At 36.8% G+C, this 18376-nt stretch overlaps 1 protein-coding gene across 1 annotated transcript in view; it reads left to right on the top strand.

Moving 5' to 3' along the window:
* Window positions 1-18376, top strand: part of PDGFC (platelet derived growth factor C) — a 123038-nt gene that overhangs the window by 80938 nt on the left and 23724 nt on the right. Inside the window, exon 3 of the mRNA XM_071431948.1 lies at window positions 8268-8448. Within this exon, the coding sequence (XP_071288049.1) occupies window positions 8268-8448 (181 nt within the window). The remainder of the gene's footprint in view (window positions 1-8267; window positions 8449-18376) is intronic.

Genomic DNA, 18376 nt, shown 5'->3' with positions numbered 1-18376 from the left:
TGGGAGCCTCTCAGGAACCCTGGGCCAGTCCCGAGTTGGCAGACACCGGGGGGCAGCCCCGACACGGCCGACAGCGGGGAGACACTGTCTGTGTGTGCCCCGAGGGTGCTGAGGGCACCTGGGCTGACAGCAGGGAGACACTGTCTGTGTGTGCCCCGAGGGTACTGAGGGCACCTGGGCTGGCAGGGAGACACTGTCTGTGTGTGCCCTGAGGGTGCTGAGGGCACCTGGGCTGGCAGGGAGACACTGTCTGTGTGTGCCCCGAGGGTACTGAGGGCACCTGGGCTGACAGCAGGGAGACACTGTCTGTGTGTGCCCCGAGGGTGCTGAGGGCACCTGGGCTGGCAGGGAGACACTGTCTGTGTGTGCCCCGAGGGTGCTGAGGGCACCTGGGCTGGGCGCCTGTGCAGCACAAGAGACACCAGAGACATCGGTAGAAGAGAAAGGGCCGACTCTTAGCAGGGGTTAATCCAAGGTTTTATTAGGATCCCAAAGGAGCTCCTGCACCTCAGGGGCCTCCTGCCGAGAGCCCCGGGAGATGTGCCAAGGTTACATTTAAAGGGAGGTGGAAACCAAAAGCAGATAACATTTTACCCACCAATGAGTGACCCTAAGGGATGGGTACTGGGGGATAGACATATAGGACAGCGTATGGGACAAGGCTTGGGGGGCTGACCCCTGGCCTCTGGCTCATCACTCGACAACCTGGACCGAAACTTCTGGATGGAGGGGATGGGATGCTGAGTGATTGACAGAGAGCCAGGGTGGGGGTTTGGGGATGATCTCATCCCAGGAGAGGGATAACACAGGTAAAGGGAGGGGGGTACAGTCTGGGATAAACCATTTGGGAAAAATATGGGGATACAAAACAAAACTACTTCAAAGTATTACAAAGTATAAAAACGCACTACAACACTGTATTTTATAAGACTACAGGAGAATCTGTAGTCAGATAGGAAAAAGGTAAGTGTAGCATATTAACAGTGAGTGTTGGAAATCCTTGGGATCTTCATCTACACAGAACTTAATTCTTTGTATTTAAAGATAAGGGCCAAAGTAAGTACATGGACTGTAGCATCATTTGCGGGCTTATTCGTATGTGTATATTTTTTCCAAGTTCACCCTTTTTCCCAAATTCTTCTTTGATATAAAGTAATAGTGATGGTATGAAATGCCATTATTTGGTTTATATGTCTGTTGTACTCATTAAAGGCCATTTTTGGACCAAATTTAATCTGTGTTTAAAAAAAGCTAAACATATTTCTGACTGGCATTGGGAATACTGCCATTCTGTAATACAATGAAGATAAGTGTAAGTAGCTTCTAAGAAATTTGACAATCGGTGTTTTAAAAGAAAGAGTTTGGGAAACCATGTTCTTTTCTTACCTCCAATTCTGATCTGTAGGATTATACTGTCTCTTTCTATAAGGTACTTATTCAAATGCTTGAAATGCTGTATGAATAGAAGTTGTATGGGTATAAATTAGTTTGTAGCACAGGCTGAATTCTGTGGTTCTGTATTCCTGAAATTACTTGTTTATGTGCTTAATCCATATCAGTAGTGTAATATATGCTTAAATAGTTGAAAGCTTGCAGTTTGAACAAGCTAGAATTGATTTTGTTTCAGAGCCTGAAGTACCCTTACAAATGTACCTAGTTTGCAGGTTTGCATTCTTGACCCTTTGTCCCCACAAGGCAGATGTCACTTTCAGAGGCTATGGGATATTCATGTGCTCATGGTTGGGGAACATAAGTGTTTATCAGTGCGCCTAGATATCAATCATGAGGATTTATTTCCTAGATAAAGTTGTGTGTCAGCTTCCAAGTCATCAGGGAAATGTTTTCAGCAATACAGTTTATTAATTGGCACTGAAGCAAACTTTTGATATAAGTGGGAGATTTTAGGAAAAGAGACACATTTCTTTGAGTTTCTTATTTTTGCATGCAGTGCCAAAATGCATTCACCAAGGGACAAAAGCTGCTTTGCAAAATGTGTATTTCTCACGTTCACATGGTACTGACCCACAGAAAATGGAAAATATATTTTCTGGTAGACTAGAGTGTGGTAATGCAGCAGGTAATTTCTCCAAATCAAACAATCAGTGCATCCTTTTAATAAAAAGGGTTTTAATGTTTGAAGAGTAGAATTTGGGGGCTTTAACTCTGTCTTGTTTTTCCTTTCCACTTGTAGTGTGGTTAAGTGTATATTTATGATCAAAGTGGCTTGCAATGAATGAAAGAGAATTGAAATCTAAGGATTAAACTTTTTTTTCCCCCCATGTATTCTAAATAACAAGGTAGAAATACAGAGAGAGCTGTGTGGTTGTGTTAGAAGCCTCAGGCTGTTATTAATCAGTGTGAGAAAAGATTAAACAGGGAGAACCATGGCAACCATGTAACATTTGTGAATGAATCTGTGTTTCCATAAGGCAGTTCCTAATGTGCAGTACTGCATATTCTAAAATAGATGTATTCAAAGTAGGTTGGCAGAGAAACTACAATCCATATTTGGGGAATGGCAGTTAGAAATGTTCTCTGTTTATACCTTGAGTATCTTTATTTCATGGAAAATGTAGACATGCCAGGATACTTGGGGGTTTTATGCTCATTCGTTGGCTGGAAGTGATGTCTACTGCTAGATGTGATGTTTGTATATAATTAAACATCATTTTCTAAGTACAAAAACTGACCTCATCAGTTATTTATTTGGATTATATCTGGGTTTGTTGTTTCTTTCCAGTGACTGTTATGACACAGTGTGTGTAAGATCAGCAAATACAGAAACTACTATGGAAATTTATTTCTCATCAAATCACTGGTGTTCCATCATTTTTTCTCTGTTTATATGTTAAAACATCAAGCATGATGATTTCATGACAGAAATCATAGACTGTAAGTTTTTTTTTTAATTGTTGGATGATCTGTAATGATATCCAAAGGAGTTTCCTATTGCAGGAGAAGACACTGCCAAGTCCTTCTAGAGGGTGAGTCTTAGGGGTAAATCACCTACGTTGTGAGCCTCAGGAGCTGCAGTCAAATGACTCTGGATAACTTTGTTTGGAAATTGATATCAGAAAAAAAAATCCAGAGGGAATATTTAAAATAATTAAAATTTGGTATTGGCTAGTTTTTGAAAAATGTTTTGTTCCGGTATCCTGGCTTTAGTGTCACTCAAAGCAGCCCCAGTTAAATATTTCTGGTGATATTGAGCAGTATAATTTTACTGAACTTTTACCCTGTATGGAGTATTTTCTGGTGCTGTCACAGAGCCACCACCATTTAAGTCAAGGTGCAATCTCCCTTCTGTCCCTCCAGGAAATCTGTTTTTCTCTGCTGCCTATCTGGCAAGTGACATTATTTATAGCTAACTTTTACCAATGTGCACTGCTAGTGGTTGTCAATTCCAGGAATCTTGTATCTACTGCACTGAATGGGGGACTGGACCGAACAGACCAGTCTGACATTAATATAGATATTTCTGTCTGGCAGCAAATGGAGAAGAGTGTGGTGTAAATTAATGCATATGAAAGGCAATGGAATTAAATAGCTCCTCTGAGGCTTACAAACTTGAGCATTAGGTGGTTGTGCTGCCTGACCTGGTCACATTGTCAAGAAAAAAAATTGTAGGGGGCTACGGTATGGGTAAATGAAGGTGGTATAGAATGTAATCTTAGCCCCCAGTGAGTTGCAGCCGGACCAATCACTAAAGACTAGGAGCAGGCCTAATGTTAACAGGCCACATCTGTAGCCAATAAGAACAAGTGGTATAAAAGATTGGAATGGTGGGATCTGGAGTCAGATGACTACTGCAAGGACCAGGAACAGTCAGTGCTTAGAGGAGCTGCCTATGAGAAATATCGAGGATGTATGAAACTCTGGTGATATGGAATCCTTCCACTATAATGATAATAGAACTCTTGATATATAAGACAACAAAAAATAATACCCGAGTTAAAATTTCATGTTACATAATCTGAAAAGTAGTGCCAAGTACCTGCAGTTTCATTATTACCAATGACTTAAATTTTGTGTCACTTGGTTTGAATCTCGCGTGATACGTCTTTTGGGTCTGTGCTTTTGTCTTTGAGGAAAATGTAATTTTGTCTCAGTGAGAGGGATAGAATTTGTATTAAAAAAAGAAAGTTCTCCATCTGTTGAATGGATGATGAAGTATGCTTTTCTTTTTACAACTGTATTGCTATGTCTGTAGGCTTGTTGCTTACCTGGAATAGATTTTTCTCTGAAATCCAGCATGCTACTCTGTGCTTTTCTTCCTTCTTGAGGTCCTCCTATTTTCCCTCTACCCTTTCTCATAAACTCTTCATTTCTCTTGTCCTGTCACACATCTTTGCTGTATATTGGCCTCCAGGGAATAAAAAAGCTGCAATCAGGTACCATGGATCTGAGTGCCTCTGTCATGCTTCACTGTTCCCTTTTCCACTCAGATAAACGTGAATCTGCCAAGCTTTGAAAAAAATGTTGTTGAGCTAAATGTTTGGCCTTGGTTTCCTCTATAGGCAGATATGTTTACTTTACAAAAAGCTATATTGTTACTTACAGGTGTGATTTGAAAGTGATCTAAGAAGTGAAGACTATGTAAGGTACCACCAGTACCTCACACTTCTGTCTATACAAAAGCACAGTTGTGCCAAATGATGGAAACCAAGACTATTGTTTCACAGCAAATATAAATATTGCAATAGCAGAAATTAAAATTATTTCAAATAGAGGTGAAAGAAGGAAGTATAGTTTTCTTTAGAATGATGGTGCTAAAATTCTTATTAGTAAAATACCAAAGTTGTATTTTCATTATGACAGTTTTTAATAATTTCCAGTGTTTCCAAAATTGAAGCTGTCCAAACCATTTCAGTGCTATTTTACAACTGTTTGTCTGGTGAACTGCCAGAGGACCTTGGATGTTTTGGGTCTGCAGGTGGGTGTGCTATGCCAACCAGGAAAACCTCAGAATTCTATGTGCTTTAAAACAAGTTGTAATGGAAATATTATATTGCCCCACAAAATGCTATAAAAAAAATCAATAGGGATTGTTAACAACTTCTTGTTTCTTAACTAAAGAAAAAGAAACTTGTTTTGATCAAAAGGGGAAGGAAGAATAAATTTCACCTGTCACAAACTGTGTTAATGGGCTTTCTAGAGTTTTGTCTAGTATGCAGCTGTATACACATGAAAAGGTCCAACACCACTGATATGAAAAATGGTTTTACCTGGTGGATTTTTGCTTCTTACGTTTTTTGATATATTTGTGGAATTCTGGAGGCAGAGAGAAGCCATAGAAAGGTCACAAAACTTCAAGCCAAGATAAACAGCCTGTCAGAATATGTTTAGGAAATGACAGTATAAACCACAGAAAAAACATAAAGAAAGGAGAGGAAAACATACACTCTTGGAAAAAAACATTTCCTGGTTGGAAAGTTGTTGAAGCTTTGAGCTGCTTATGTTACTTCCTTGCTCCTTTCCAGTAAATTGTCTTTGCTCAGGTTGTTGATTCAATCCATGTTCCAGGCACCCAGGCCTTAGGGGAGGGCAGTAGAACGTCTGCAACAGGTACAACGGAAGGCATTGAAGGCATCATGCCTAAAGGCCAGAGCATCTTGAGTCCCAGGAAAGGAGACTGGACTGCCTTTTTGCCATAACTTTTACTTAGCAATATTTAAAAAATATTACAGATACAGCACCAGAGCATTTCTTTAGCCATTTTGAAAGAGGCTTGTGTTTGCTCCTTTGCATACTGCAAAGAAAAGAAGGTTTTTGCGTTGGTAAGTTCAACATGCATTTTAACATTTCCTTATTTCATCCCAGTTATAAAATGGCATCTCAGTTCTTGGTTATTTATCCTAGTTCTCTTGTGTTTCAAGTACAAGCTTCTCTTGATGGAGAAATAATTTTCCATGGCTGTGCTATTGTCCCTGCTCCTCCTTAGCCCCGTGACATCAGCTGCAAAATTATGAAGCGCAATAATGTAAATGCTGAAGCATCTGAACAGCTTTGTTGTGTTATTTTTACAGAAAGTTCAGACATGAATCCAGATGTGTGATGAGAGGAATTTTAGTCTCACAGAAGGCTTTTTAGCAGGCTCTTGTAGCACATTTAGCCTAGATAACTGACAGGAATAAAGTTATTGGCTAAAAATGTCATTATCCAAGCTGAATTTTATTTGGTTTTTCAGGATACTTATTTCCCTTAAGTTTACCTCTCTATTAATGGAATTAATTAGCTTTTATTTGAAGGGTCTAGGATTTAAACTGTGGAATTTGAGTTTCTCTTTTACTTCAGGTGTACCAGAAGACCAAAGAGTGCAATAAAAAGTACTGCAAGTTATGTAGAGGCACTAAGCCCCCTGACTCCCCTCAACAGCTTAAACCTAAGTCAATAAATGTAAATATTAGCTTATTTCACTCTTTAAAAATCAGGAAGGTAGGTAATTATTTCATATCCTTAACTGAAAAATAAAAAGGTTATCTTTAGAAATTTCAAAAGCTGATCTTGAAAAGAAAAAAACCTCAGCACTCCAAATAAATTTGATAAATGTATTGAGCCCTGAGGCCTTAGTACAATTAATGTACACATTGCCTTTGTAATAAGTTGTATACTTGATCATAAAGTAAAAACACTGGTGGATCTGGTAAAGGAATTAGTTTGTGTTTGGGGGGAAAAAAGATAATGATAAAGTAATTAGTATCATAAGTTCAACAAAGATTTAAAACTGTGGTACATGGCAGTAATGGATTTTGAACACAGTTAATGAGCATATTCATTGCATTCATTTTTAATTAAGTGGAAAATATAGTGGTCCTTTAAATGGAGATAATAAATGTGCTAGTCAGTCTTGCACAAGCATGCAACACAAGAATTTATTGCCTGCTGTCTAACTAGGGAACTGGGAATCATTATAAAGATTAGATTTACTGAAAAAAAAAAATCCAGAAAAATATTTAGTAGAAAATGTTTATGAGGTAATAATTTTCACATTAACTATAGCTTGGCATATTTGGTAGAGAGTGTTTGTGTGCATGTTTTTTAAAATATGAGCCTTTGTTGTCATCAGAGGTAGGACCATTTGTACCCTTGAAAAGGACTCTGCTATTTACGAATTTAGATTTATGTGAGATGTATTTAATATATGACTGCACATGCAAGAGGACATAAAAATATCAGAAACCTCAAACCTTTCTCAGAGGTTTGTTATGCTCATGCTTAGGATACAAATTGTGGTTTAAAAGTAAAAACTTGGCTGGGGAAGCTGGAACTGAAAACAGCTGAGTGCTTGCCCTGCTTTAACCAGCACACACTCACCTTCCCAACCCACCGGGCTGTGCTGCCACTGGGGACTCAAGCTGGAGCAGGGAAAATGCAGCTGAAATGCTCAGTGTTTAATCTGTCAGTGGGCGGCTGGGGAGCTGACATGAAGCAGGTTAAAGCACTGAAACCAGATGTACCTTCTAGAGCAGTGGCTTTCCATGGTTTTATGACTTGGGAACCCACTAAACGTTTCCAGTGAAAACGAGGGCTTTTGTATGGCACACTGAAGCTTATTGATGGTTGACTGGCATGTCTTAGTTACCATCCATGGATCTGGTTGAAGTTGTTCACCAATCCCCAGGGATACATACACCACATGTTAAAAGCAATGAAACTAAATCAAACTTAATATGTTTCATTCTCTCAAGGTTCCCTACCCATGTGTTTCTTGTCAATATTTCCAAAATATTCTTTCTCACATGCAGTGAGGTCTATGTCTTTGCTCAACAAATGTCTTCTTGGGATATGCATCAATTTCTTCCAAGTTTCTCTAAGCCCTAACTTAACCTTTAGGAAGTTATTCACCTCTGATATTCCAGGAAAGCAGGTTTTCAGTACCAAAAACCCCCTGAACTTTCCCTGGTGGCATGCAGGGTAGTGCTGGTGACATTGCAGCACGAATTACTGTGCCACTCAGGCAATTACAGCCTTTTTTCTTCTCTGATTTTATTCTGCCCTGTCACACATGTGGTAATTGCTTTCTGTACAAGAAGCAAAACCATACACTTGGGTCTCTTCAAAATGCTAACTGCTTTTATTTTCTTAACCTCACTGCATGATTTTATTATGTATGTAAATCAGTAGCAACTTGGGAGCTAAGTTTAAAATAGCTGGCTGCGTACTTTTAGCATTTAAAAAAATAAAAAATTGCAGAGTCAGTTTATTGGTTAAATTAGGAAGTTTATAGAATTTTTTGTCAGTAAATAAATATTTTATTTTCTTTTCAGGTATGACTTTGTAGAAGTTGAAGAGCCTAGTGATGGCACAGTTTTAGGACGCTGGTGTGGTTCCAGTACTGTGCCAAGCAGACAAATCTCCAAAGGAAACCAGATCAGAATAAGATTTGTGTCTGATGAATATTTTCCTTCTGAACCTGGATTCTGCATCCATTATACACTTCTTATGCCAGTAAGTAACGTGTTGCAGATCGAAGCATTTCAGGATACAAAATCTTTGAAGTAGTAGCTCAAAAGAATATTTTAATAGGGTAAGGTTAATTACTGTTTATTTCTTAATAATAATAGCAGTGTGCAATCTGTCTTCCTGAATTGTACATTTTGTTTCTGTTTTTAACTGAGTGTTCCTGTGGTTCTTTTTGGATGGCTTTGAACTAGGAAGTTGTGGGCTCGGTTGTGTGGAAAATTCAGTAAAATGTTTGCATTCCTAATACTGTGCTGTGGGGAAAAAAAAGAATTCCAGCCTTGAGAAGAAGACAGATCAATTTATGAATCAGTAGTGTGATGTTGAAAGGGAATTGGGAAGTTACAAAAAAGAAACTGAGGAGATTAATGTTCTTATTAGTCAGCTGCTGTTAGACATACTCAATCTGATGATTATACCTAGTTCCCAAACAGAAGAGTTCTTATGATTCTAGGTAATTTTATTATAGAGACAAAGCAGACAATCCATAATATTCATTTTTCACTGCATTTTCCTATTTTCCTTGTAATCTGTACTTTGGACTTCTCTTGAATGTTGCTTAAAGCTTGTAAGTCACAGATATTAAACTGATCATTGTCTAAATGTGACTAATTTCAATGTCAACAGTTTTCTGTTCCTATTTTAATGAAATGAAAGACAAAAAAATATTTACGGAATCTTAAGGGTGAGATAATGTCCTGAAACATTAAAATGGAGGATAACAGGAGGTTATTTTTTTTTTAAGTAGGTATTCCATATTTAAAGAGAGTAAGGACTATTTTTTGTTAAATTCCTCATAATTCACTTTCAATCTCCTTAGTAGTCTCGTGGTCTGTGGTATATGGTTGGTGGAAAACATCTCCAAGGTCAAAAAAAAACCTGATCAAAAGAATCCATGTTGTAACCCCACTGAATAGTGCTTCACTCAGAATACACTTGGCTGGCTTTATTTTTCTGCTATTTTTGCTCCTTCTCCTCATTGGCAAAATTTGAGTTATTGAGAAGAATATATTTAGCATGCTGATGATGGTGTCAGTGTAGTGTAGTGGGGGTGCAATGTTTGTGTGTGTATATATATATATATATTTGTGTGTGTTGTTTTTCTATAAATATTTTTAACTACTTGTGCCTAAGGAAGAACTACTTCTGGAGTGACTAAAGGTTTGATCTGCATATTTCACTCTTTTATGAGTTAGAATAACTTCTGTTAGTAGACTGTTATGACCTGATAGTGGTAAACTTTAAATAAAATTTCAGTCTCCAAACTTGAAATGAGGCCAGGTTTAAACATCAGTGCACCCAAGGGCAGAATGTAATAAGTGTGTTTTCTTTTAGAAAATTATAAAAGAAAAGCAACAAATACATCTATTTGTGAGGCTGGTGCCAAATTCCATTGTCACAGCTCTAGTGTTACACCCTACCTGCTGTGTATCTATCTAACTCATGTGTGATCCTATTTCTGTGGAAGCGATTAAACAAAGGCACCTGAAAATAGGAGTATATGTATAATTATTTTTGTGTCATGCTGTACAAATAGACTGAGTTTATTCCTTCATATTTGATGGGGAAAAACAGTTAGAAAGTTTAAATTACCAGCACTCACAAAAAAAATGGTTTAATGTTCAAAATAGTTATACCTAACACGTGCAAGGGGCAAGAGCAGCCCACTTGCTGTCATAAGAATTTGGAATGAGTCCCTAAATGTGCAGTATAGCTACTTCTTATCAGTTATTTTCTATATTTACCACTAAAAGAGCTGTGATCATTTTCAACAAAAAATATGGATTTTTTTCAGAATGCAAAACACAATTGCACGTTTCAGACATGCAGAATACAATTACACATTTCAGACAGCAGATTTTAAATTAAATAGATATTGTTTAGTTCCAGGATTAAACCTTCTTCTTGTACCTAAAGCAATTGAAAACCCATGCCAAAAACAGAGTAGCTTGCTTTACAGCTATAACGTTATCTTATCCAGCTTTTCAAGAGAAAATAAAATTTACAGCCCCCCTCCCACATCTCCACAAAAAAGAGGTCACCTATAGGAATGAGCTTAAATTTTAAATGATTCTTGCAATTCACTAAGAGATTCAGTTCAATGAATTGGTCCTAAACAGTTAATTTTTTTTTCCTCTTTTTTTTGACAAGTAGTAGGAAGGGGGAGATTCCTGGTAGACTAGAAGTGAGAGATTGTTTGGGGAGAAATGAAGCAAAACTGAAATAAAACAGTGCAAGCTTGTTTCTGTATTTGAAGGCCACACACGGAGAGGGGCACTGGACACATTTTCAGGTCTTTTAAAGAGCAAGAGAAATGGCTTTGTTTAGATCTGCTGTAATTTATTGTGTGTGTGTGTATATATATATATATATATAATTTTTTTAGTTTAATTTTTTTTCACTTTGTATATTATATTTCAAACCAACTTCTCACATGATGAGTAGTAGGAGAATGCTTATTGATCTGATACTTTATTTCTCTAAAGAAAGGACTCACAGCCATTCCAATGTCAGTGGATCCAACATCATCTCTAAAGAGGTTTGATGTGGGATTGGAAGACACTGAATAAAAGCATTGCAGATACTGTATACATGCAGAATGTTCCCCAAGAAAAACACAATGCTTGTCTTCAGATTTTAATTAATTAGATCTTAATTTTAATTTCCATTTTAAATTGACTATCCTGGCTGCATCTGGAACTTTTTGTAATTCTGGTCTTGCTCCCACTTTCTTTCCTCTATTTTATAGTTACAAGTTAATTTTGTCTGCGATGCGTGAAGTGGAAGTAAGTGTTGAAAAAGTTCATTCCTATTAAGCAAACATAGTTTATGTTATTCCAAAATTATTGTGCTCCTTTCAGCACAGCTGTTATTCTCAGTCACTCTTTCATGCTCTGCCCTGTCACTTACTCTGTGCTTACTGGTGAGCTGCTTTATTCAGTAAAGGCTGCCTGGTGGTGGTTCTCAGTTTTGACCAGCTATCCATTTATTAAAAGTCATGATTTTGGCAGCACTGTGCCACCTAAACCCTCCTAGAACTTTATTGCAAAAACAATCCATATCTCATTTCTTTTCCTCTTCTCACTTGCTTTGTATAGCAGCCACATGAAATTGGGGGAAATCTTATAAACTCTTAAAATATACATTTGGGCCTCAGTCTTCCTAGTGACTTGTTTAGTTTAAACTATGTCAGTTACAAGTTTGGCAGAGAAAACTTGATGTAATAAAGTCCATTGTTAGTTGGGGAGCGGGTGAATGGGATACTTGATGCCTGAGGTGCCATTAAGGAATGCATGACTGATTGCCAAAGTAGTTATTAATTATTCAGGGCACTCAGAACAAAGCAGCTCCAGTTAAAGTTGAAGCTGGGGGTGACTGTATTCCCCTTCTTTTTTGGCATATGGTAGCATGTCATTTGTCATCAAAGATCATGCCAAAGATCTTTGAAAAGAACAGACTTAACCCTCTTTTATGCAAGCAAAGATGAAACTCCAAGAAGCTGTCTAAAGCCTGACCTGACTTAAAAGTGACTTTGGGTGGTTTGGGATTTCAGTGCAGTACCTGTTTGGCTACATGGGTGTCAATCCAAGAGAGTGGTCTGGTTTGGATTGCTTTTCTTTTTTTCCCCTTTTGATGCAGGTATTTTGCTAGTATTGCCTGTGCTTGTAGCAGTAATGCAAGTTAAAATGATGCTCTTTTTAGAACTATGTAATTATACTTCCCTTATTTCATCCAAGTTGGCTAAGCTTTGCTCTTTAAAGATTGAGCGTATTACATTTTTTTTGTGGAACCTTTTTAATTTAGCTTGTTGATTGAAACAGGCAAATAAATTAAAATACTAATAGAAAAAGTGCATAAAACTAGAACAGAGAGGAAAGCTCATAGCCTAATTACACTTCTCTCACAAGTCTACAGGTTTTACAGCAATCAGGTGTGTTTCTCATGTGTTTGTGCTGAAGCCCAAGAGATGCTCAACTGTGCCTGCAATAACTGGAAATCCATCCAAAAATATCATAAAGAACATGATTTATCTCCTAAATAAGGTTTTTTCTGCACTCTCTTTAGAAGTGGTCAAAAGGTTTTAGAAATAAAATTATTTCAGGGTTAAGCCAAGGTGGTAGGAAGAATGGGGGGAGTGGATGAGTGTTGTGTAGCAATTTGAAATTCTGCATGTAGGGAAAAACTGTGAAAACCCTTCATGTGGTGGGAAGGACTCTAAAACAAAACCTCTGTGTTCAGAGTTTCCACTGATTAGGTAGAGTGAAACCTCAGTCTAGATAATTGAACAGGCTACTAAAGATGCTCCAGTGTGCAAATTCCATGTATTAATTTTCTTTTGTGTGGCAAAAATTCATTGTAAATCAAAGATGTTTTCGAATGAATTCTTTCTTGGAGATTCCACTTTGGATTAAATTTTTGCTTAACATCTTAGATGAGATAATTTCTTAGATGAGACATTAAATATTACCCCAAAATACATAGGTGAGAGTGAAATGTTTCAATTAAGAAAAAAAAATGAAAAAAGTACAATCTGAGAGTGGCTATTATCCATGGGAGTAAAATGAGTGATGGGGGAAAAAAACTTGGAGGCAAAAGAACCTCTGAAATATACTGTCTAATTAAATCATAATGCCTTTTTTTCCTGTGACCATATCTCATTCTGTCCCACAGACATCATAAAAAGTTTAAAGATCTGTGTGTGTGAAGCAGACTTGCAGAGAGACAAGGTTAGACAGGAATCTAGCAAGATTATGGACCTGCACCAAAGTCCATAGTAGTGTATCCTTCACCTTCACAATCTGAGGTGTCAGTGAGGATTTTCTGAGACTCTAAAAGGAAGAGGGACATTTTGAACCATTTTGGTGTTGACATTTAGTTCTTAAACAGAATGAGTATACTTATCTGATAGCAAGTTTTGTTCTTTGAAGGACAAGGTTCCTTTCCCTTTAGCCAAAATCTGAATGCAGTTTCTCATGTAGGACATAAGGTATAAACCATTTGTTTCATATTTTTCTGTGATGTTAGTCTTACAGTGGCTGAGGCTGAAAAGAATCACAAATTGTTTCATTGTTTGTGGGAAAGTAATTTCGATTCCTTGGATTAAACCTTTTTACAAATTTATCATATATTTGACTAAGATTTAAGTTCATAGATTTGGGAAATTTATTGAATATCACATCCTGTATCACTGAGGCAAGAGATGAAAAATCAGCTAATTTCCTTATTTCTAAATAACTAGCAGTAATTTCAAAATTAAATGCAATTGCATCATCACAAATGTCATGCTTTGATGTTTTGTTCTTTACAAAAAATTCTGTACAGGTTTTCTTCCTGAAAAATTCAGGAGTGTTCAGCAAATATCAAAGTGGTTTTTTAATGGAACATTAATATGTCTTAAAACTCTTTCACTTTTGAGTGTGGGAGCATTTTTTTGAAATAAAGTATTGAGGAGCAATGACAACAAGTGACATGGATGAGAACTCATGAAAACCACTCTCCTTTTAGTTGTCTAGAGCATTATGTTCAAGTTAGATCACTCTCTGTCAACTTGTTTCAAGCAGAAATTATTACAAGAGATGGGGTAATGCATCTGTCAAGGATAAGCAGGCAACCTTTATTGCTCCTTGTCCCAAATAATGTCTTTGATCACATATTAACCCTCTCCTCCCAGATGAAAGCAGATCATAGAATGATTCAGTGGAAACAATTAAATACCCTAAAAAGTGAAAAGTTTAGAAAATGTATTGGAAAAGTATTTCAAATACATGAGACAATCCCTTTTCTTCATTCTCTGTAAATTACCCAAAGGCTTCTATTAAATTGCCATTTAGTAATGAATATTTATATTGTCAGGGACTCTTTTTTAGTATTTGAAAACTTTATTAGTGCCTCATAGCATTTCAGCAGAGAAGTTTATGTATGCATATTTAACTTGGAAATGAGTTTTACGTGGTCTATCATTTACTTGTTTGTAGCGTTCTAGTGTAAATTTTAATGTGGTGTGCTCTGCTGTTTTCAAAAATTTATAAGTTTTATATGAGGGTCCTCAAACAAAAAAAAAAAAAACTTTAAGCAAGGCTGTGACTTCAGAGCAATCTGTATATAGATAAAAATGCCACTCTTCAGCTGTAAACTCAATGATGTCATGAAATTGGAGCTTTGAATGCTACTTCACAGAAATATTTCACAATGATGTTCAAATGTTCCTTTAGTCTTGCAAGATTATTCTGTAGTCATGGTTCAAGTTTATTTGTTCAATGTAATTGATCATATCTATCCTAAAGAATGCAGTGTATCAATTATTGGTAATTTTTTATTTAATCCTTTGCTAAATATTTTATAAGCTACTTTTCACTTGATATGTTTGGTTTAAAAAAACCTAAACCATCCTCCCTCCAAAAACCCTGAACAAAAATAAGACAACAAAATGTCCACACACAAAAAGTATCCCAAAAAAGCCCAAACAAAAAACATAAACAACTCCCAACACCATCTTCCTCTTCCCCAAAGTTTTTTTAGCAATACATAATTTTTTATACTTTAAGTATTCCAAAATCACCTAGTTGACTATCCCTTCTCCAATTTTCAGGATCAACATTTTTGAGAAAGCATGGTGATGGCTTCTCTACAAATTCCAAAGCAAAGTGATTCTATCCCATTCTTAAAGTAAACCCCTGTGTAACTGGCACAGTCCTGATTTCTTTTTTTTTCCAAATCACATTGAGACATTGTGTCTGACATGGTTGCTAACTGAAAAAAAGGTAAGCAAATGTACATTTGATACTAGGTTTCAGGCACCACCATAGTTTTTAGTTATGCCATTTAGGTGCATTCCTGTTCTGTCCCTATTCAATATAAATGTCTTAGTCATGCCACAGTCCTATCCATTGCCTCACCCCAGCAAAACAGGCAGTAACTGTGGTGGTGTGTACTGTGCTGAATTTTCTTACTACAATTCTGATAGAAAAAGGCAAGAGAGAAATGAATTTAAAGAAGTTGGTATAGAAGAGTGCAACTTCTCAATTTATTTTATTTTATTTAACTTTCACATCCTAGAGCTCTGAAGGGGGCAGCTCTAGACATTTGAGATAAACTCACCTGTGGGGTAGCTTCTGTAGATGGCTTACAGCACAATCTAGCTCCACAGGTTGGTAGAGGCACCTCTTTAAATTCAGGAGAATTCTTGACAGAGTAATAACACTGTATAGTAGCTTCAGGGTAAGAGTTTGTTTGTGGGAAGATTAATGTGGGATATTGGTAGTGGTGTTAAGACAAATCCTTTTCTTTCTAAAAAGGGGTAGTTAATAAGCACTATGGGAATACCAAAATTTGCACCTGTCTTTTCTTTGCAGTACCTGGCCTCTGGTGTTACAGATGGGGATTATGAGCTGTCATTTGTTAGCTTCTATAAGTGCTCAAAACCTTTTTAATGATGGTGATGAAAGGTTTGGCTGAAGAAGCCAGGATTGTTGTTGAAAAGCTTTCAGTTTTGTTTTCGTGGGAAAGTCTAGGAAATCACAAAGCTGTCACATCTGTTCTTGCAATTATCTCAGGCTAGGGTAGTAGCCAAGGAATTCAGGAAGGCTGCTTCCATGTTTGCTCCTAGCTGGCTGATGTTGTTGAGGAACTGTAATTGTTTAAAAACAAAACTAAATTTAAAGAACCTAGCATGTTGCGATGGAAGGCAGTTTGTTTGACCAAAAACATTTCCAGAGGCCTGACTATTAATTTCACTCTGCTTTTGAGCTGAGCAATAAATCACAGGGAAAAAAAAAGTAAAGGTCATTTAGGAGGAGGAATAGAACGCTTCATGTTGAAGGGCGTGCTTTAATGCACGAAAGACCAGGTTTAAAGGCACTTGAAAGGTGGAGGTGTAAAAGCAGATGGCCCAGCCTTTCCAAGAAATTCTGCATATAATCCTACAGGCACTGTGGATGTTGGTGGATTCTAATAGCCTTTCCCTTTCAGCTGCAAAAGGGTTTCTTGGGGGAACTCTCTAATAACTTAATAACTCCACCCTGACATGCCTTATAGCACTTCTTGCTCTCATCTGAGTGTGTTAGGAAGATAGGGGATTTTCAGTGTAGTGTCAATAATTCAATCAATACGGTGATTTACTGTTCAGAGTCTAGCTCTGGTGTCTTTTGGTAGCACTGGGCTTCAGAGTTTGTCAGTAGACATCTCTTATTCTAAATAGTCTTCTAATAGTATGACAAGCACCCTTTAGAAATCATGACCATCTTTAAAAAGACAGTTGCAGTGCTAAGGAATTTTTTTTAGAAATCACTATCTTCATATTTTAGTGAATTGCTGGCATAGTAAATGCAATTCTTGAATTTGAATGTTCAAGTGTTTTATTTTCACTGTTTTTCTTACTGTGTCTGCATGTGAGTGTTTAAAAGGCCACTGTCTCTGAAGCTTGAAAACCCCTAAATTTAAAATATATTTGAAAACTAATTTTTGCTAGCTGTGCAACCAACCCTGAATTTCCCTTCTGACTGACAGAACCAAAACAACTAAGTAGCCATGGAGAGTAAAATAACTTAGTTGAGCCAAATCATCAAACCCTCTCAGTCATCATCTGTATTTCTTGAGGGGTCATCATCTATATTTCCTATTAAAAATAACTTTTAACTTTCTAACTGGAAGGACAGTTAGCCACATATGTGTAAGCTTTTAATATATAAGCTGTTAATAGGGTTGCCCTTGCTTATCTTCTAAAATCATTCTGATCTGCTGAACTCTTCTGATTTGTGTGTGCATATTTGTCTTTGGGCTTTTCAATGTGACGTGTTCTGGGTAATCAAAAGTTAGTAATAAAATACTTCCTGCTCTTAACTCATCTGTGTAATGCCTTTTTGGCTTGGAATGCTTGTCTTTTAGTTTAACTAAGTTCTGTCATTGATCTGCTCCTGTTTGCACTCTGTCAATATATATATATCTTAAAATACTGTATTTACTTTACTTTACTTTTTACTTTTAATTGCCTTTCTGCTTAATAAAGTCATAGGCACCTTTCATGTAGGAAAAAAACCCTTTTCAATTTGGTGCCTTAAACAGCAGTATATCTTTAATGCAAAATTAATGTGGAATTTAGGTTCATAAGAGTGTTTTGAAACTGTTTACTGGTATAAAAACTTCGGAATATAGCTCAGCTTTTCACCAAAAATCAAAGATAAATGGTCAAGTTAAGAGTACAAAGACAACTAAAATTTTTCAGAAAATGTTTCAATTCTTTAAATTGAGAAAGACACTTGCTGTTAAAGAGGAAAAAAAAAATCTTAAAATTTCCATTATAAAGTTTGATATTTCATCACCTGAAACTTAGAAATCACAAAGGTATTTTGAAAATCAATCCATTAAAAGGTATCAAAGTGTGAACAGGACCAACTTTACTGTGCAGGCCACTTCAAATAAGTTGTTGATAATTTTGAAACACTTGTGCCCATCTAAGGAGCATCATTAAACAAGTCATACAAAGACAATTTACTAACCCAGTGCTATACAAAAATGCTAATGGATACTTTATAGATAGAACTGGCCTAAATTTTGTGGTTCATATTTCAAAGACTAACAAAATATTAAGGTGTAGTCATAATGAAAATCTGAAACCAGAGAAAAGTGATTTAATAACACCTTTTTCTCTGAATTTGATTCCCTAATAAATTATAAGAGTACAATTACTTTTGAAAGACTTCTCCATTGTCCTTAGTTAAATACTTACAAAGGTAATCTTCTAATTGAGCAATTAGAGAATCAGTAATGAAGCAATTAGAGAATCCCCCAAGAGAAGGAGGAAGCAACACATCTTGCATGGGGTACAGCATGGGAATTTTTCAGTTTAGACCTCTTATACCCTGCTCTGACTTTGTCATGCTCAGTGTTCTGTCCCCAGTTAGAGTCTGCCATGGGCCAT

Source organism: Agelaius tricolor, unplaced genomic scaffold, assembly GCF_023055355.1.
Source record: "Agelaius tricolor isolate 1412-34295 unplaced genomic scaffold, bAgeTri1.0.p SCAF_8, whole genome shotgun sequence".
Taxonomy (NCBI): Eukaryota; Metazoa; Chordata; class Aves; order Passeriformes; family Icteridae; genus Agelaius; species Agelaius tricolor.
This window is presented reverse-complemented; position numbering and strand designations above follow the sequence as displayed.